The 20,876-nt window shown below is 46.7% G+C and overlaps 3 protein-coding genes across 3 annotated transcripts in view; all 3 read right to left on the bottom strand.

Moving 5' to 3' along the window:
• Positions 1-169: 169 nt before the first annotated feature.
• On the bottom strand, positions 170-2,814 carry LOC122776984. The gene is made up of 3 exons (XM_044037846.1): positions 2,689-2,814; positions 1,967-2,186; positions 170-923 (listed from the first exon to the last, which is right to left on the bottom strand). The coding sequence occupies exons 1-3, from the start codon at positions 2,780-2,782 to the stop codon at positions 392-394; spliced, it is 846 nt and encodes a 281-aa protein (XP_043893781.1). The 5' UTR covers positions 2,783-2,814; the 3' UTR covers positions 170-391.
• A 1,898-nt stretch (positions 2,815-4,712) lies between these two features.
• LOC122759054 (5'-AMP-activated protein kinase subunit gamma-1-like) lies at positions 4,713-9,773 on the bottom strand. The gene is made up of 15 exons (XM_044013585.1): positions 9,714-9,773; positions 9,511-9,647; positions 9,320-9,438; positions 9,031-9,236; positions 7,847-7,895; positions 7,397-7,497; positions 7,233-7,314; positions 6,230-6,288; positions 6,113-6,158; positions 5,975-6,029; positions 5,768-5,894; positions 5,519-5,684; positions 5,337-5,374; positions 4,910-5,056; positions 4,713-4,834 (listed from the first exon to the last, which is right to left on the bottom strand). The coding sequence occupies exons 1-15, from the start codon at positions 9,756-9,758 to the stop codon at positions 4,778-4,780; spliced, it is 1,434 nt and encodes a 477-aa protein (XP_043869520.1). The 5' UTR covers positions 9,759-9,773; the 3' UTR covers positions 4,713-4,777.
• A 2,685-nt stretch (positions 9,774-12,458) lies between these two features.
• Positions 12,459-20,876, bottom strand: part of LOC122758698 (histone-lysine N-methyltransferase 2C-like) — a 33,577-nt gene continuing 25,159 nt past the window's right edge. The window contains 25 exon segments of the mRNA XM_044013020.1: positions 12,459-13,170; positions 13,907-14,015; positions 14,111-14,184; positions 14,322-14,438; positions 14,507-14,705; positions 15,135-15,262; positions 15,344-15,480; positions 15,579-15,691; positions 15,762-16,141; positions 16,672-16,881; positions 16,958-17,153; positions 17,231-17,352; positions 17,421-17,621; positions 17,705-17,803; positions 17,881-17,966; positions 18,047-18,095; positions 18,183-18,272; positions 18,350-18,462; positions 18,541-18,695; positions 18,765-18,885; positions 18,986-19,118; positions 19,245-19,403; positions 19,500-19,679; positions 19,781-20,002; positions 20,083-20,847. Of these exon segments, the coding sequence (XP_043868955.1) occupies positions 13,078-13,170; positions 13,907-14,015; positions 14,111-14,184; positions 14,322-14,438; positions 14,507-14,705; positions 15,135-15,262; positions 15,344-15,480; positions 15,579-15,691; positions 15,762-16,141; positions 16,672-16,881; positions 16,958-17,153; positions 17,231-17,352; positions 17,421-17,621; positions 17,705-17,803; positions 17,881-17,966; positions 18,047-18,095; positions 18,183-18,272; positions 18,350-18,462; positions 18,541-18,695; positions 18,765-18,885; positions 18,986-19,118; positions 19,245-19,403; positions 19,500-19,679; positions 19,781-20,002; positions 20,083-20,847 (4,251 nt within the window). The 3' untranslated portion in view covers positions 12,459-13,077.

The following is a 20,876-nucleotide window of genomic DNA, read 5'->3' on the forward strand; positions in this document are numbered from 1 at the left end:
AAAATAAAATGCACTAGATGTGGAAAAAAGGCCAGAATTGTGAGATTAAAGTCTGAATTGTGACTTTAATCTAAAATAAAACTGTGAAACCAAAGCTTCTAACAAATGTTACACTGAATAATATAACATATATATAAAATAGTTAAAAGAAATAAAATAAAACTATATATAAATTTATAATATATATATTTCGCATTTATTGAATGATTTGACATACATATGTATCTTGTTTTGTTAATTCATGTTAAAGATTAAGTTCACAGTGTCAGACTCTCATCACTCCTTCTATGAAACTAATCCTGAATCCAGATCCTGGTCTTCATGTTGTCACTGGACATCAGTCACTGATGTTTCCTGCGAGAAGTGGAAATGAAGACTTTTATTTTGACAGTCAGAAGGACGAGTACATGCCCAGTTTCCTCGCCGTCTCTGAGATCCTCTGTGTTTTCCTGCTGGGGAATGGGTAGTAGCTCTGGTTCTGGTTCTGGTTCTGGTTCTGGACCTGGACCTGGACCTGGACCTGGACCTGGACCTGGCTCTGGCTCTGGCTCTGGCTCTGGCTCAGGTGGACCCAGGAGGACGAGCCCTCAGTGCCCACACTCTGCTGCCTGATGATCTTCATCTGCCTGGAGCTCCTGCTGGTTCTGGTCTTTAAAACTGTGGCCTGGCTCTTCAGGTCAGCGTGCAGGGCAGAGGTGGAACTGCAGGGGGAGCTACAGGCTACAGGTGTGACATCAGCACAGGTCAGAGCGTCCGGGGCGTGGCCTCCTGTGGACCAGACACATGGATTCTGTTGACAGGGGTCGAGAGAAGCCAAGACTGGCTCTGTACTGGGTCTGTGTTCATCTTCTCTGGTGCTGCAGGGAGAATCTGACAATTCATAGGAAGAAGATGATGATGACGGTGATGAAGAAGAAGAGCGCCTGGAAAACAACAGGAAAGAAAAGCTTTAATGAAACCAAGAAAACGAAGTTAATAAACACAAGGATTATAAAAATATAAATATAAATCTACTTTACAAGACTTGTGTAATAAAATCTATGTCACTTTAAGTTTCTACGATATGTGTCACATGATCGCACCTTTATGTCACTGTTGGACTTTTATAAAACACACACACAAGTTGTTGATCCACTGCTGCCTCCATCACTAACTTCACATTTCTTATTTTGTTAATTCGGCTTTTAAAATCCTTTGTTCAGATTGACCTCAGTGACACAAAGTGACCACACAAGGCAGCAGAGGACCAGCAGCTCCTGTGTCCACACTAGCTTAAATCACTGATTTTCTCTCTGAGCTTTGGTGTAGGGGAGTGAGTGGTTTATAAACTTCAGTTTCCTGTGTGAACAGCAGGGGGCGCTCACAGCTCAGTCAGTACCTTATCTTAAGAGTGAAACTTCATGATGACTGTGTAAACAACCGAAACATATTTGTTAAAGATGAGGATTTTCAGTCACATGTTTATTTTAAAAACGGTCTTTTTGAGTCTGTCAAAAGGGGCCGGGCTTGTCCATGTTTGTCCAGGAAAAGTCACACAGAGCAAAGATACAAGAGGAGTGAGTGGAAGTGAAGAAAACACCAGGCATTATGGGTAATAATGGCTTCCCCTCCATAAATTAAAAACAACATTTAACTCAAAACCAGGTGTCCACCAAACCAGAAACTACAGAACCACCTTTTTCACTTATTTTCTTTTATTAATATATATGTGTGTGTGTGACTGTGTGTGCATGTGTGTACTTTCATGTGTGTTTAACATGTCAGTGATGTACAGATGGAAATTTGCCCGCAGCAACAATCTGAACCATGTCAGTGTTCACTCATGTCTACTGTGCCTTTTCAAAATAAAAGAAAACTGCTCAGCTTGTTTTTCATGTGTGAACTTTAACGAGTCAATCCTTTTATATAACACGCATGCACACACACACACACACTCACACGCGCACGCACACACGCGCACACACACCTGGACCAGCAGCTGATGCTGGTGTGTGGGGAACAGGTCGGGGGTAAAGGCGCGTTGACGCCAGAGCAGGAGCGGCGGTGGTGATCCAGGTGTATGTGCCAGGGGTCAAAGGTTGTGAGGTCAAGAGGAGCGATGAAGGTGTTTTCTGAAGGCGACGACGTCAAACCCTGAGTGACAGGGACGATACTGACAGTGTCTGAGAGCTCCTCTGACACTGACACTGACAAAAAAAGAGTAAAAAACAAAGTGTGTTCACAGAAAAGAAAGAACATAAATAGAAAAACACAAATATAAGACATTTTTATTCAATAATAATCCTAAAAAGAGGATAAAAGTTTAAATGTAAATATGAACTTTTTTCCTTCTTCTTCAACACAACAATCTTCGATCAGATATAATCACACAACTCATCGATACATTCATCAATTCAAAGACATACAATCTTCACATGAAGAGTGCTTTTATTTTGAAACCAAACACCAGAAGTGTTTGCCGCGAATTTGCACGAACAACGTTTTACGACGTTTTACGACGTTTCCTCGTTCAAACGAGTTTGTACATTTACGGATGAGTTCTGTTTCATACATTTATCATTTATGAAGACAATCTTAAAGATCCGCATCTACTTCCTGCTTTTACTTTGCAAACAGCAGTTTCCGCTATTGTACGGACTTTATCGCGTGACAGAGCGCGGGAAAAGCAAGTTGTTTGTTTCCGCTCACCTGTGTTGAAGAGCAACACCTGAGTGTGTTTCCTCTGACAGTCTCTGCTGTTCCTGTACTGTTCCCTCAGAGAAGACACGTCCATGTTCTTCATGTTCCTCCTGATCCACCTGCTGCTGCACCTGCTCACCCCGCCCCCCCTGCACCTCCTGACTCCCCCCCCCGCTCCTCCTCCTCCTCCCTGCTGATCACGTCTCACACACCTGTTGACCACAGAGCTGAACCTCATAGAGAAAGTAGCTGTTTTTAAGTTTGCTGCAGTGTCACAGTGAAGTGGTGAGGTTATCTGCGTAACCCCAGTTCTCTGAAGACACATCATCTGATAACAGTCAATTCTGCTGTGTTAAAGCTCGGGTTGGCAACCTATGTTTGTGGTTATTGATCAATAATCTAATCATAATTTAAATTAACTCATCTGAGAACTCAACTTGTTTTCATGTTCAAATCACTGGTTTTCTCTGTGGACTTTGGTGTAGGAGCATTTCACACAAACACGTTTAAAAATCATTTTGAAGTTTAAACTTTATTTGTCAAGTTCACAAACACAAAGAACTTTTCTGAGCATTTGTTCCACAAATGCAACAAAGGAAGAGAGGAGAGAGGTAAGCCCCGCCCTCAGACACAGACGGGCCAATCACAGCGAGTGTCAGCTTCACAATAATAATGTTAATATGACAGCAAACTAACATTAGCTGGTGGCTACTAACACCATGGCAAACGTCAGTGTGATAGCATTAGCTTTAGCTCAGTGGCTGTGTCGCTCTGGACCATAAACGACCCGGTTCTGGTTCTGAAGGACCAGAACCAGAGCCACAAAAACATTTTAAACCTGAACGGTTAACAGCGAGCAGCTACAGTGTGTTAGCTTCATGTTAACAACACAAGCTAACACAGAGCAGCCACAGTGTGTTAGCTTCATGCTAACAACACCAGCTAAAACCAAGCAGCTACTGTGTTAGGTTCATGTTAACAACACAGCTGACACCAAGCAGCTACAGTGTGTTAGCTTAATGCTAACAGCACAAACTTTAGCCCCCGCTACAGAATAAAAAGTTAAAGTGGGCGGGGCTTATCCACAGGTCAACTCAGTCTAAATGAATCATAAACAGAAAGGTTTTTTAAATAAAATCAGTTTTATCTACAGTGATGATTTTAATCCTAATTATTGATCATATACTTCAATCACAAAAAACAGCAAAATATCAACACGTTGATGACGTCACTTCCTGTCATCATTCACAGACCATGCAGGTCAGCAGGAAGTCCAGGTTTACTGATGATGTCACTCGTCCTCTCAGAGACCAGCTGAGATCTGATTGGCTCCAGGAAAACCCACAGGCCCCTCCCACCTCCACAGCAACTGACCAATCTCAGACATTACAAAATCCACCAGCAGAGGGTGTCACATTGACTCCTCCCCCCTGTCCTCTCCTCCCTCCTCCTTCACTTCCCCTTCATCACTTCCTCCGCTCCTGTCCTCTCCTTCTTCATTTCCTCTCCTTTCTCCCTCTGTTGCCTCCTGATTTAGCTCCTCCCTCTCTGTCTCTTCATCATCATTTAGCTCCTCCCTCTCTGTATCCTCCTCCTCATTTAGCTCCTCCCTCTCTGTCTCCTCCTCATTTAGCTCCTCCCTCCCTCCTCCCTCTCCTTGTTGACAGGTTTCTGCAGCATCTCCACAGTTTGTCTCTTTACAGGGCTCCTGATCCTGAACCCACTCCTGGTCCTGATCCTGCTCCAGGTCCTGATTCCGGTCCTGATTTTTGACCTGGTCCTGGTCCTGAACCAGGTCCTGATCCTGGTTGTGGTCCTGAATATGGTCCTGGTCTTGATCTGGTTCTGGTTTGCGGTTTGTCTTTGAACTGAACTCTAGGTCTTGTCCAGGGTCAGGTCCTGGTGGTGGACGAGGCAGAGACTCTTTCCTCCTCAGACCTGAAGACACAAGCAGACCCACCAGTGTGTGTGTGTGTGTGTGTGTGTGTGTGTGTGTCTGGTGTCTATGTGTGTGTGTGTGTGTATACCTGCAGGTGTGAGGACCAGAGCCTGCAGGATGTCTGACAGTGAGACGATACCGATGATACGAGACTCTTCATCAACAACGACCAGTCTGTGAACCTGCGCACACACACACACACACACACACACAGAACTGAAACACAATTGTTTTTAAATGAAAACATAATCATATGGATGTAACCCCGCCCCCTCTGTGTGTTTGTCTCACCTCAGCTTTGACGATGCGGTCCACAATGGTGTCCAGAGCCTCCATCTTGTTACACTTCATGACTCCTTCAAAATACTGACTCCTGTGTTTCAGAGCCTGAGTCACTGTCACATCCAGATTATTGTAGGTTTTCTCTGCTGCCAGGTTCTACACACATACACACACACACACACACACACACACACACGTTATATACACATTATACACACACACACACACATTATATACACACACACACACATTATATACACATTATATTTACACACGCACACACATTATATATACACACACATTACATACACATTATATATACACACATTACACACACATCATATACACACATTATATACACATTCAACACACACACATTATATACAAATTATATACACACACAGAGGTTACAAACACAGCTCATCTGTTTACTCACAATCACGTCAAACTTGGAGTAGATGTCCACGACTTTACCTGTGAACACATGATGACATCATCATCACCATCACCATCTTCACCTTCACTATCATCATCACCATCAACACCATCAACACCATCATCACCATCAACACCATCATCATCACCATCAACATCATCATCACCATCATCATCAGTTACCATGGTGATCGACCACAGGGAGGGCGGAGACTCTGCGGTGAGTGAAGACAGAGAGGGCGGTGATAAGGGGCGTGTCTGGGTGGATGAACGCAATGTTGGTGTAGGTTCCCACAGAGAGTTCCTCCAGACTCTGCTTCATGAAGGCTGGCATGGGCATCTCACACAGCTGACACACACACACGTTAAACACACACATGCTTCATCATCATGCCCCTCCCCTGCCCCGCCCCTGCCCCTCAGGTGACTCACAAACAGCTGCAGAAACTTGAGGATCCTCTTGTGTGTCAGGATGTAGAGGGCATTTCCAGTGACTGGGTCAATGACAGGCAGACGGTGGATCTTATTCTTGATCAGTGAGAACACGGCGTCAAACACACTGGAGAGAAGGAGGGGCAGGGGGACAGTTTACTGCTCTGTTTACTCCACCCTCAAACACACACACGCACACACACATACCTGGTGTCAGGTGAGATGTGGACCAGAGGTTTAAACGTCTCCTGCAGGTAAAGTTCTGTCAACATAAACATATAATGTTATTATTTACGAACAAACAAACAAAAAAACAAACAAACAAACAGATGATGTCATTGTCACCTCTCCAGGTCTCGATCTTATGTTCCTCCAGCTCGTAGATCTGAACCTGACAAACACACACACAATCAGAGTGTGTGTGACTGTGTGTGTGAGTGTGTGTTTGTGTGTGGGTGTTACCATTGGAGATTTGTAGTATCTGGTCAGGATGTTGATAAAGTCTGTGATGGTCAACATTCCTGTAGAAGAGAAGACTGATGGTCACATGACTCTCTCTCTTAGTCTCTCTCTGTCTCGCTCAATCGAATCAAAAGTGTCTTTATCATCATGGTAACTTGCATCTTACATTGCCAAAGCATATATTTATCAACATTGTTCACACTCTTATTTACACACTATATACAATATGTACAATATCTGTATAAACACACATATTAGAGTAGTAAATACAGAGAGTAGCTGCTCTGCTGTCCCTCAGTCTCTGGCAGCTTGACACATATTGTGCTGCTAGCATGGTGCATTTCCTTTTTGTCCTCTCTCCCAGGACAAACTGTAATGATGTTTTCAAATTCAATGTATTTTCTCTCAAGTCTTTGTATGTGTGGCAGTGTAGTAAGAAGTGCACCTCTGTCCTCTCTTGGTTGCCAGGTCTGTCTCTGTCGGCCTGTGGTCACTTCTCCTGTATGGAGTCAGGCTCTTTAACTGTGGTCAGATATTCTGCTCATGTGTATTCACGGTTTAATGCCAGGTAACATTCTAGTTTGCTTTGAGTTTTTGTCAGTAGGTGATATCATTTTTTTGCTTTTTGCTTGGTCATCATTTGATTGGTCCAGATATTTTGGGGGGTGTTTTGAGGCAGGGGAGGGTTGTTGGTGGTCAGCCTCCAGACCAGTTGGCTTAGGGCACTCCTCTCTATGTTGTTCTCCTGGCTTTGTAAGGCTTGGTGGTGGTATGAGGCAGGGTCACTATTTTGGAGGTGTTTATAGAATGACATGGCTCTTTTCTGGATGTCAATAAGGAGTGGGAACTAGCCCAGTTCAGCTCTGTGTGCATTATTTGGTGTTTTTCTCTGGACTCTATGCATGTATTTGCAGAATTCAGTGTGGAAGGTTTCAATGTGATGTTTGTCCCAATTAGAAAAGTCTTGGTTTGTTGAATCTCTCTCAGTGTCTCTCTCTCTCACCTACAAAGCTCTGGTTCTTGCTCTCCCAGAGAGGAGCAGCTCTGACTCCATTTGCCACCAGAGCAAAAAACGCTTTCTTCACCTGAAACAAACAAAACAGCATTAACGTGTGTGTGTGTGTGTGTGTCTGTGTGTGATAGAGTGTGTTTGAGTGTGTCACTCACCTGCAGCGTCGTATCAAACACCACCAGTTTGGAGCTGGTCGGGATGATGTCATAACACTTATGACACTTCATGAAGCGTGTGTAGATGTCTCTCTCTGACACTGACACACACACACAGACACATTATTGCCGTTTATAAACCACACTGGGGTTGCTGGTCCTCTGCTGCCTCGTGTGGTCACTTTGTGTCACTGAGGTCAATCTGAACAAAGGATTTTAAAAGCTGAATTAACAAAATAAGACTTTTGAAGTTAGTGATGGAGGCAGCAGTGGATCAACAACTCCTGAAAATCACTCATTTTCTCTATGAGCTTTGGTGTGAGAGATCGAACAAGTGTTGTCATGGCAACAGCACAGCTGCTTTTGATCTCTGATTATTGTTTGCCATTTATTGTAGATTTGTTAAAACAGGAAGGAAAGCAGACAGATGTTTAAAGAGATGAGTCTCACCATCATCGACAGGCTCCGCCTGCTCCGACATGTCATCTGCAACCTCCACCTGCACACGTGACATGACACGCACATGCACACACACACAGGCACAATGAACTTGAAAGAATGTAACTTGACTCTCCTGAAATATTGATGAAAAAAAACAATCAGCATCACGTGACCCATCAATGAGGTGACGTCGGAGCTCTTTGCAGTTAACTTTGTATAGTATCATACATACACGTATTTAAGAATCATTTAATGATGACATCATATAAATGAAGATGATCAGCTGCTCTGACAGGATTGATACATCTATCAATAACTGTGTGTGAACGGCCTGTACACCGCACACATGAATGGGATGAGGCAGCGGATGTTGTCGCAGGTGGGACTGATCATTTCGTCCCCGTGTCCACGTGATGTTTGATTAAAAGTGATGTCACACCAGCCGAACTTAAGTCTGACATGTTGTCATTGAGATGACGAAGTGACCACGCGCGGAGTATCGCTATCACGTAGTGTGCGCGGGTTCTCCCTTAAAAGCGCAGATTTGTGAAGCAGCTTTGGTCGCGACATCACTGATGACATGCAGGTGACGTTAGCTAGCACCTACTTTACAGCCACCGTTCATTAACGATCTTTTCCTCCTTTTCCCGCCAGTGGGACTCGTTTCCTCCACGGGTTTAAAAGCTTTTTCACCAGGACACGATGAAAAAAAACAGTCACGATCTCATATCGCGTATGTGTCCGCGTGCACGAGCCGAGGCGCCGCTAAACCGCTGAAGCTAACCGAGCCAACGGACGCACCTTCCGGTTAGGATTCCAAAATTAAACGAAAATAAATAAAAGTCTTTGATAAAGACTTTTATTTTTTATTAAGATTCCCAAAATGATAATGAACTGAATCACTGATATTTTATTTCTTTAGATAATTTCATACTACATATATATATATATATATATATATATATATATATATATATATATATATATATATATATATATACGTGTGTGTGTGTGTGTATGTATGTGTATACATATATATGTGTGTATATATATGAATATATATGAGAAGAAGAACCCGAGAGAAGATCCTGAGAGAGAGAAAAATGTGAGAGAAGATCCTGAGAGAAGAAAACCCTGAATGAAGAACCTGAGAGAAGATCCTGGGAGAAGAAGAACCTGAGAGAAGAACCCACCAGGTTTCCAACAGGAAGGGCTGGGGCCAGAGGAGGCCTCTGTGGGCAGCAGGAGGAGGAAGTGTCTGGAGGTGAAGAGAAGGAACGCAGTCTCCTGGTCTCAGGTCGTCTCGGCTCAGTCACATATGTCTCCAGAAGGAAGACATTTGTCTCCACCTGAGAAGGAGGAGGAGGGGGAGGAGGAGGGGAGGAGCAGAGGCTGTGGGCTGAGAGAGAGGACAGTTATCTATCTTCACAACCTGAACTGTCCCTTTAAATAAGACACACACACACACACACACACACACACCTCTGGCTTTGTCTCTTTTGTTGCTTGTGAAGAGTTGGACAGATGCTGATGTTGATGAAGATGAAGGTTGAGGGTGTGATTCCCTGGAGGGCGACCTGAAGATTCCGGTGAAGCTCATTCTGTCACACACACACAGTGAGTCAGACTCCTCCTCCTCTCCTGAAGCCCCTCCTCCCTCCAGGTGTGTTTACCTCCGTGGAGTCTTGGGCGGAGCCTTGAGGTGGGCAGGGCCAGGCTTGTTTATGCGAGGACTGGAAGGTCGACTGAACACAGACTGGTGGAGGAGGAGGCTCTTGGTGGGAGGGGCTGAGTGACACAGAGGCTCCGCCTGCAAGAGGAAGGGGCATTTACTTGAAGTCACGTTTGAGGGTTCAAATTGACGATGACGACCTACCTTCCTGGCTCCACCTCTCTCAGCACCGCCTGTTTCTCCATCCATCACTGACACGCACACACACAGAGGTCAGGCTGTAACCTGACAGAACCAGCTCCCAAACTGCAGACTGCAGTGGAAAGATGCTGAGGGGGGCGTAGCCTGCTCTCCTGCTGCATCATGGGAAAGTTTTTGTGATTAACATCTGCTGACGGCAACACCCACATTCCTCACACAGGTGACCTTCAGGTTAAAGGTCAAGATAAAATCATGCTATGATGTGAGAAAGGGGACGTGGCCAGCAGGTTCCCACAGTCAGTCAGTCAGTCATCATCTACCGCTTTATCCTCCACCAGAGGGTCACGGGGGGTGCTGTGCCTCAGCTACATCGGGCGACAAGCGGGGTACACTCTGGACAGTTTGCCAGTCCATTGCAGGGCCACACACAGATAGAGAGTGTCCAATTTACCTAATCCCCACATTGCATGTGGGAGGAAGCCAGAGAACCCAGAGAGAACCCATGCACACACGGGGAGAACATGCAAACTCCATGCAGAAAGGCCCTTGTTCCAACCGGGGCTCGGACCCGGGTCTTCTCGCTGCAAGGCGAGAGTGCTAACCACTACACCACCGTGTGGCCCATTCCCACAGTCACGTTTCTTTAAATCTTCATGTGTTGACATCACTGCATTAGCAACAGGTTTAAGATACGCCCACTGAGATTAAACAACGCTAATCTGAAAAATCACTTTATATTGTTTCATTAGTGTTAATGATGCAGACAGGCAGACAGTCAGTTTTAAATCTTAGTCTTAAAATTAACCAGTTAACCAGTTGAACACACACACACACGCACACACACACACACACACACACACACACACACACACATAGTACCTTATGATGTGCAGGGTCCAGATCAATCAACTAATTATCCAATAAAGATGCACAGTCCAGTGTGTGTGTGTGTGTCGCTCTCTCACTTGTCCACACTCTTATTTTACCTTTGACTCCTCCCTCTATCTCTCCTGTGTGTGAGTGTGTGAGAACAGCTGCAGTGACATTTCCCACCTAGTAGGTAGATGACCTCAGGGGTCAAAGGTCAAACCTGGAAAGGTTAAAAAAAAAAAAAAAATCAGTGGCCGTTTCTCAATATCCATACTTGTGCGTACTTGTGTGTACTTGTGTACTCCCGTACTTGTGAAAACGTCATCAGCCTCAGTCCAAGTGCTGTTCCAATTCTCAAGTAAGCGAACAGTGAGGACGGTTCTCAAACATGGAAGTGTTCTCGCTCCGCCCATTTTTACTAAGTATGCATTGGAGGTGACTTAAGCGTACTTAGGACGGCCATGTATCCCAGAATACATTTCGGCGGAGCATAGCAGCAGATAATAGAAATATAAATCTGAAATAAATATTGTACAAAGTTTCAACATCTTTTGAGGTGAGAAATTAGTCATACATTACATGTCATTTAGCAAACGCTTTTATCCAAAGCGACTTACAATAAGTGCATTTAAACATTTGGGTACAAATAAGAGCTAGAAGTAAGTAAGAGCTTCAAGTAAGCCAAACTATAAAGTGCTAGTCATAAGCGCAATGTATAAGCAAGTTTTTTTTTGTCGTCATCGTCTTAGTTAATTCCATACTGCCATATTGCATATGATTTCTGTATTTAATTTGTTTTTTAAGATATTGTTAGATTTTTTACTACTTATTTACAAGGTTTGGAGTGTGTATCTCGGTTTCGTTTATTAAAATGGTATTTTGTTTGTGTTTAAAGGTTTTTCACCTGGCTGTAAACACTGCATCAATCTTCTAAATAAAAGAAAGAAGAAAAAGAGAGCAAGTGTAATGAGTGGATTTCTGTAAAGTCCTCCTGAAAAATTAGCAGCCTTATCATCTTGCCATAGTGAGGGACTTGACATCTATATTTAAATATAATATGTAAATATTAGATATGTAGAGTAGTATATATTTGTACACGATTTATGTAGATTTATAGAGTATATGTATATATACATATATACACACTGTATATATATATATATATATATATATATATATATACTACTCTACAATGCTGTAATATATCTATTTTCCACATTGTATTATTTGTATTTTAATAGAAATAAATTAATAAATGAAGTTAAATATTTAAAATGTGAAAATAATAACAATATATATGCATTTATTAAAGTATTTCATCTTCATTTATCAACAGCATAGGTGGCAGTAATAAGGCTGCAGCACTTCACCAGCCACCATTCAAACAGCAGATCAATACATATATACTTGCTTACTTGAGTATTGAGAAACAGCCACATACTTGTGTGCTCCTGTACTTGTCAAGTATATACTCCCAGCGTACTTCTCAAGTATATACTTCCCAAGTACGCGAGTACATACTTGCTTACTTGAGTATTGAGAAACGGCCAGTGTCAATACTCAACCTTGACGTCCTGCAGGGGGCGAGTGTGTGCGCATGTGAGTGCGTGTGTGCATGTGTAAGAGTGTGAGTGTAAGAAAGTGTGTGAGTGTGTGTGCGTGCGCATGTGTGTAAGTTCACCCTCATACGTCCTGTCGCTAAGTCATCACACTGGTCATGTGGGTCATAGTCAGCTCCTGTTAGCCCCGCCACCTCATTTAGCAGTAATCTCATTTTCTCACAATACAGTCGGAGGCTAACATGCTTAGAGTGACGACACAGTTTCATGTTCATGATGTAAAATATTTTATTTTCTGTAAATGAATTCTAAATCAGCAAAAAAAAAATCATCTTTGTTTATACATCTGATACTAAAAAAAGAAAACATGATGTCTGTACACGAACAAACAAAGCTGCTGAAGCCGCCGCCCACAGGAAGCAGCTGAGCAGGTGATGAAGGTGAGGATGACGAGGTTCAGGAGTCAAATCATCTCTATACTTTAAACGTATGGTACAGATATTTACACGCACAGACTCTGGACCTTGAATGCACCGCGGATTATAAAATAGCTTCATTCAGAAATAAATACAAAAACAATCTTATTTTACAGGAAACAAAGGAGGAGGAAGGGGGCGGAGTCTCGTGGAATCAAGTATGTTTCTCTGGAAACTGTTTTTGTTGATTTTTTTAGTGCAACTTTATGAACAAACGTCCGTTTGATGACAAAATTCTCTGACAATATACAAACACACAGAGGACCAGCCTCTTTGTTAGCCCCGCCCCCTAATATACAGCCATGCCCCCTCTCTGCTCTGATCAGTCTCATTATTATAGTTTCATTCACGTGATATGAAGTTAAGCTCCACCCCCACAAGGGCAGGGCAATCGACGTCCAGTTTCAGCACCGAGATGAGAAAGAGCTGCCAGTGTGTGTGTGTGTGTGTGTGTGTGTGTGTTCAGTTCATCCATTTGCGGCAGTTAACGGCTCCACAGTGACATGGGATCTTATCTTGATCGTCCTCAAAGTCAAACTTATAATCATAACAGAGCTGTGGGGGGTAGAGAAGAGAGGAGGGGGGAGAGAGACAGAGAGAGATTAATGACTTTTACAGACTTTTCCTTGTGTAAACTTAAGTTTATAAAGCACTCTCTCTCTCACTCACACACACACACACACTGCTGCCTCCATCACTAAGTTCAAATGTCTTATTTTGTCACTTCAGTGATTGAAATCCAATGTTCAGATTGACCTCAGTGACACACAAGTGACCACATGAGGCAGCAGCGGACCAGCAGCTCCTGTGTCCTTCTGTGTGGGAGAGTGAGTGGTTTATAAATGCCTGTGACAGTGACATTAAGACGTGATCATGTGACATCAGAGACTCGTTTATGAACTGATGAGTGTATTGATGAGTGTATTGATGAGTGTAGTGAAGTATTGAAGAGTGTATTGAAGTATTGACAAGTGTATTGAAGTATTGATGAGTGTATTGAAGTATACATTGATGATGTATATATTGATGAGTGTATTGAAGTATTGATGAGTGTATCGAAGTATTGATGAGTGTATCGAAGAGTGTGTTAATGAAATACTGAAGTATTGATGAGTGTATTGAAGAACTGATGTGTATTGAAGAGTGTATTGAAGTATTGATGAGTGTAATGAAGTATACATTGATGACGTATACATTGATGACGTATACATTGATGAGTGTATTGAAATATTGATGAGTGTATTGACGAGTGTTTTGAAGTATTGATGAGTGTATTGATGTATATCGATACCTCCTCTCCTCTCTGGATGCGTCGACAGGAGCTGATGACGATCTTGTTCTCTTTCTCTACTGTCACCACCTCTGTGATGCAGTTTGGAGCACATGAGTGGTTGATGTACCTGTCAATCACACACACATGCCTATTAATCAATACTTGATCAAACCAGGCACAAGCTCCGCCCACCCACTGTCACATGTTCAGAGTGACTCTCACCTGGCAGGCCCTCCAGTGATGGTGGCGTCAATCACAAAGTCATTATCAATCCTGAACATGTACACACCACGGTTCTACACACACACACACACACACACATTTACATTAGAGAATAAATACAAACACTTAGAATCTTATTGATATGTTTGACAGCATGTAAACTGCGCCAGGTAACACAGGTGTGTGTGTTACCTGGGTGTGCATGTGTTACCTGTGCCTCGTAGAGCCTCTCTTTACGATTGGCCACTTCACTCCTGATGATGGTGCCGATGTACTCGATGACCATGGTGCATTTCTCGATGTCTCTGGCAGCGTAAAGACCCAGACCCTGCACACACACACAGTCAGGGACCTGTCAATCATCAGTCAGGTGGGTGTGGTCAGAGAGAGACTCACCTGTATTCCAGAGCGTGCCAGGTAAACATTCGTCTTCCACTCTGCTTTCATTCGTCGATACTGCGACGACTTTGAGTGACGACCTTGATGACTCGCCACTGACTCGCCCGGAGAGAGAGAGAGGACACCAGGGACCAGACCCACGATAGAACCCACGGAACCCTGACACCGGGACGCTATACTGGTCAACAGGTACGGCCTGTATCACACACACACAGTGAGTCAGCACAATTTTCCTGTCACTTAGATAACAAAAACGTCCAGGTCACTGTGATGCTAACAGGCTACGTAGTTCACTGTGATGCTAACAGGCTAAGTAGGTCACTGTGATTCTAACAGTCTACGTAGGTCACTGTGATACTATCAGGCTACGTAGATCACTGTGATACTAACAGGATAAGTAGGTCACTGTGATGCTAACAGGCTAATTAGGTCACTGTGATGCTAACAGGCTAAGAAGCCAGGAACAAATAAGACACATTTGGCGGCCATTTTGAATCGGAGAACAATGAAGTGTAGACATAATTACAGAGTGTGTGTGTTTGACATCACACATGATAGCAGGAAGCTAACAACATAACACAGAAGGTGATCAATAATCAATAACAGAAGGTGATCAATTATTTACCTTTTAGCTTGAAAAGCTTTGGGCTCAGAGCGGGCAGAGCCTGAGGGGTTAAAAGCCAGAGGCCACTCCATGAGAGGGTTCCTGCCGTAACGGAAGGTGTAACCATCACACGCCTCCACACCTGGTAACTACACACACGCACACACAGTCAGTCTAAGTCACACATGGACGTGTGTGTGTGTGTGTGTGAGAGAGAGAGAGAGACGTACAGACTCGATGATCCTGGTCACAGCTGATGTTGTCAAACCAAACAGATCTTCACCTTTCAGGTAAACAGGAAACAGCTTCAGCATCTCAGAGGAAGACCTGAGGAGAGAGATCGGCTCCAGGACCTGGTCCCAGACCGCTACACACACACACACACACAACATCAGCCTGCCTTCTTCTGCTCAGTCCGATACAAACCACTCCCTGCTGGTACAGGAAACAGCGGCTGACATTTACCTTTAGGAGAAGCTCCGGTGAGGATGACATCAACATGACCTTTCTCCACCACTTTGACCTTGAAGAGCGGCTGTCCGTCATGGTCCTCGATGGAGCACATGTACCTGCAGCGTCTGCAGAGCACTCACTCGTCAATCACAGTATCCATTGTTCACTTTTACTCAATAATCTGACTGTGTTTACCTGTTGCTATGGCGCATGCTCCAGTAGATGCGGTTGGCCTGGTAACCCACAGGGAAGATGGCGTTCTGGTTGTGGAAGGCCTTCATCTGCTGTGGGAGAAGCCTACCGACAGCGCAGAACAGCAGGCTGCCCACTCTGAAGGTGTGCTGACGCTCGCCCCGCTGAACCACGGCGGCGATCTGCCGCGCCTCGTCCCGCTGCACGAACACGCGGCGGAACACAGCGAAGCAGCGCAGCTCTGAGTCGTAGGGGTCAGAGAGCAGCGTGGACGCCGAGGTGGGCGCCGGCCCCGGAGTGGAGGAGGGGGAGGTGCTGGAGGATCTGTCCCCACTGAGAGGAACCATCCTGGGCTTATGGAGCGGACACAGCATTGTCTTATCCTGGAGTACACACACACACACACACGAGACAGCTGATTGTGATACCTTGAAGAAGGTGCAGTGTGTGTGTGTGTGTGTGTGTGTGTGTGTGTACTTTGAAGAAGGTGCAGTGTGTGTGTGTATGTTACTTTTAAGGTGCAGTGTGTGTGTGTGTTACTTTGAAGAAGGTGCAGTGTGTGTGTGTTACTTTGAAGAAGGTGTAGTGTGTGTGTGTTACTTTGAAGAAGGTGTGTGTGTGTTACTTTGAAGAAGGTGTAGTGTGTGTGTGTGTGTACTTTGAAGAAGGTGCAGTTTGTGTGTGTGTGTTACTTTGAAGAAGGTGCAGTGTGTGTGTGTGTGTATTACCTTGAAAAGGTGCAGTGTGTGTGTGTGTGTGTGTGTGTGTGTGTGTGTGTGTGTGTGTGTGTATTACCTTGAAGAAGGTGCAGTGTGTGTGTTACTTTGAAGAAGGTGCAGTGTGTGTTACCTTGAAGAAGGTGCAATGTGTGTGTGTGTGTTACTTTGAAGAAGGTGCAGTGTGTGTGTGTTACCTTGAAGAAAGTGCAGTGTGTGTGTAGAGCACAGGTGAAATGGTACGTGTTGGTGCAGCGCAGACGGTTGCAGCCGCTCGTTGCTCCTGGTTGTTGACAGAAGGCGCAGCGCAGAGCGAGTCCTCGTCGTAACGCCAACTCCACGTTGATCAGAGCGCCGGCCTGAGTCTCGTACACCTCACTGGACCAGAGGGCGCAGTTCAGGTGGACCTGACACACACACACACACACAGAGTCATCAGCCAGAGATCACACTGATCCAGAGTCCAGGACCCACATGACTCACCCAGAGGTCCAGGTCCAGGTTCAGCAGGCGGGCCGGTCCGTCCGTTTGTCCGTCCCCCAGTTGACGACAGAAGCAGCACCTCCGCTGGTCTTTGGGCAGCGGGTCGGGACTAAGACAAGCCCCCAACTTCTTCAGCAGCATGTCTACCTCCTCCTCTGTTGGCATGGTGACAGTCTCGTTGGGAAGGCCAGAACCCCTGAGGTCAGAAGACACGTCCACGTCAACGCTAACAGTGTAGTGTTGTCATGCTAACAGGCTAAGTGTGATGCTAACCGGCTGAGAGTGACACTAAAGCTCCAGCGTCTCCAGCGCGACGTCTTCATCCTCTTCCCCTGTCGAAAAAACTCCTCTCCACCCAGGACCGCGCGGGGGTGGGGCTTCAGCTTCACCTTCACCTGCAAACCAATCACAGTCAGCCTGTCTCTCAGTTCATCAAACATCTACTTTCATAGGCCACACCCACCTTCAGACTGTCCATGCAGGGCCTGGTCTCCATGGTGATGGCGGAAGCAGGGGGGAAGGACAGCGTGGGGGAGGAGGCGGGGGGCGGAGAGAGGGGAGGGCGGGGCAGGGCGTGAACAGCAATGGTGGACGTGTTGTTGTTGTACTGATGCGGCGCTCGGTCTGGACACGCACGCTCTGAGATGGACGCGGGGACGGCAGACTGAGGACGGACAACACAGACATGTGATGATGTAATCAACAGCTAGCCGTGACCTCACATGACCTCCGTGAATGATGACTCACCCTGTTTCCTCGACTCTGTAACTCTGACATGAACAGAGACGAGCAGTTAGGACTGCAGAAGACCAGACTGGGTCCAGGTCCTGGTCCTGACTGAGACTCCTGTAACAGACACCACAGTCACTTCCTGTCTGACTTCCTGTCTGACTTCTTGTGACCTGTTCTTTGCCCCCTCTCACCTGTTTGATGATGTGGACTCGGTTTCCCAGCAGCACCTTACAGCAGCTGCAGTTCTGTGGACGGACACGTTGCTCCATCCTGACACCTGCAGGACACATGGACAAGTGTCAATCATGACTGAGGAGGCAGGGCAACAAACAGGAAGAAAGAAGGTGAGGAACAGACCAGTGTGTCCAGCAGGGGGAGCTCTCTGCTGTCTGCTGCCTGCTAACCCCTGCACGCACGCACGCGCACACACACACACACACACACACACACACATCAGTGGACTGCATCAGGGTTGGTGCTTACCGGGGCTTACCTGAGGGGGCGGGGCTCGGTACAGCTGGTAGTTGACGGGGACAGGAACCTGCAGCAGCTTCGCCACCACTGCCATCACACCTGCCACGTTCTGTCAACACAGTGATGTCATCAGGGGAGGGGCTACTCACCACGCAACAAAGCATAAGCCGCACGACGAGTGTTTACCTGAGCTGCGACAGGGTTCAGAGTTATCGCTATGGTAACCAGATCTGTGTTCGAGCAGGAGGGACGACCCTGGAGATTAAGCTCCGCCTTCACTTCCTGTTTGACTACCGAGCCTGGACAACACACGTAAGATGAGGTCACGGCCGCCATGTTTGTCTTGACGGCAGCTTCTCTGGAATCTGCTGACTCACCTTTTCCACGGGTACAGGGCATGATGGGTATTGGAGGTGACGGGCAGGGAGAGGGTGGTTCCAGTTTGATGAAGGACAGGTCAGGATATCTGCTGACCTCCATGTCCACCATGCTCTCTGGAGAGGACGAGGGGACACAGGGACTGTCCCGCTCTCTGAGGACCACAGGACAGGAAGTCACACCACTGAACACATGTCACCTGAGCTCTGGGGGCGGAGCTTACCTGAGCTCTTCCTGGTTGTTGTGGGGTGGAGTAGGCAGAGAGGCGGGGACGTCCACAGCCTTGGGGGTGTGGTTTAGAGACAGAAGCTCCTCCTTCTGCTTCAGACCTGAGGAGCTTTTCACTGAGATAAAAACACAGACATACATCAAACAGCTGCTGTGTGTGATCACATGACCATCACTTCATCAAATTACCCTGTGTGTGTGCGTGTGCCTTCTCACCCTCCTGCTCTGTGATCTCCTTCCTTGTCACCTCCTCCGTCGTAGCAAAGCCGTTCACAAGCTTCTGCCTGACCACAGGAGGAGGAGTGGGCGGCAACGAGGCCGGAGGAGTGGGCGGGTTACTGAGGTTATTCTGGGGGGGGGAGAGACAGAGACAGAGAGAGGGAGAGGGGGAGACACTGTCAGTGACAACTCATGACCACTGTCCAGGGACCAAATCAGTAGTACTGCAACAGTACTACTAGTACCTGTACAGTACCTTGTAGATGAGCTGGGAGTAGTAGTCGGTGACTCCACCCAGGTTGGCGTTACCGAAGGAGCCGTTGAGTCTAGAGTCTGAGTCCAGAGACGAGCTGCTGCCGTACGGAGGAAACAGACTGAGGTCAACGCGAAGGACAGGCTCCATGAGAGGGAGCACCTGCAAAGACACACACCATTAATCATCAATCATTAATCATCAAATCAAGTGAAAGGACACAAAGGAGACATGAAGGACATGTGAGGGCAGCTGTACCTGTCTCAGGTGAGTCAGGGAGTCAGAGGACGAGTGCAGCAGCATCTCCTCCTCCTCCTCCTCCTCCTCCCTCTTCCTCCTCTTGAATTTGGGTGGAGCTTTGTCCTTCTCTTGAGCCTGTCTCTTAAAGCGCTGCATCTTCTTCCTGCCTGACAGGTCCAGGTCTGGACTGTCCATCACCTGAGGAGGTTAGAGGAGGACACAGAGGTCAGAGGAGGACACGGGTCAGAGGAGGACACAGAGGTCACTCAGTCACATGCTGTGTGGGTAAATGAACTCACGTTGCCGTGGGAACCAGGTCTCTCCTCCTCCTCACTGGACAGCAGGGGCGGGGCTTGACCCATGAGTGATGGCGGGGTTGGGGGCGTGGTCTTGTCCTTCAGCAGGTGTCTGAGTAGCTCCTTCCCTGGCTCTCCCTCTTTTCCTCCCCCATGAAGAGGGGAAGAGAATCCCTCAGTCTCCTCTATCTTCACCACACAGGCTCCGCCCTCCTCGCGCTCCACCTGTGAGGAAGAAGAACTATGAGCTGATGACATCATCACCACATCAAACACACAGACAGGAAGTGATAGGATGTCCACACCTTGACGTGCAGAGCAGACAGGGGGCGCTGCTGAAATGACGAGGACAAACCAGAGAGCGACGCATCTGATTGTTCCACGCCCCCACGAGTGGGCGTAGAGCAAGAGGTGTCAGAGCGAGCAGGAGTAGGCGGGGCTGTGTTTTCATCAGAATGGGAAGACAGGGGTGTCCTGGCTCCTCCGTCATCTCCGTCTTTCTTCCTGTTCTTCTTTGATTTGTCATCAGGCATGATGTCACAGTAGAGTGGGAGGAGGGGGGTTGGGCCTCCAGAGGGAGTGGAGGAGTCACCGAGTATAAAACGATGACCTTGAAAAGCAGGATGGGAAGTGTTTACTCTTAAAGCACCGCCCCCAGCAGGACGCACCTGTACCTGGACTGAGAGTCCAGTGGAGCCTGGGAGTCTTTGTCTAGTCTGGACAAGGGCCAGGGCTGGACCCACGGCGACGGGGGGTCTGAGAGCCGGTGGAGCGCCAGGGTGTGGAGCTCCTGTGAAGCCCTGGTGCAGGGGAAACAGTGCCCCCACCTGGCCCTGGGGCAGCTGTGCAGGAGGTCTGGAGGCTGGAGGGGACTGGAGGAAGTCCTGCGGCAACTCAGAGCTAAAGAAAGGCTGCTGAGAGAGACTGTCCCTGCCATGGGGGGGCGCTGTGGCTGCTCCTGCAGGAGCTCCAGGTCCAGCTGAGACTCCGCCTCCTGGAGTCAAGGAAGCTCCCACAAGGCCTTGCTGCTCCAGATCCAGTCTCTGCTGCAGCACCCGCTGACGCTCCACCTGAGGACACAAGAGACAGTGTCACTGCA

The sequence above is a fragment of the Solea senegalensis genome, linkage group LG1 (assembly GCF_019176455.1).
Source record: "Solea senegalensis isolate Sse05_10M linkage group LG1, IFAPA_SoseM_1, whole genome shotgun sequence".
Lineage (NCBI taxonomy): Eukaryota > Metazoa > Chordata > Actinopteri > Pleuronectiformes > Soleidae > Solea > Solea senegalensis.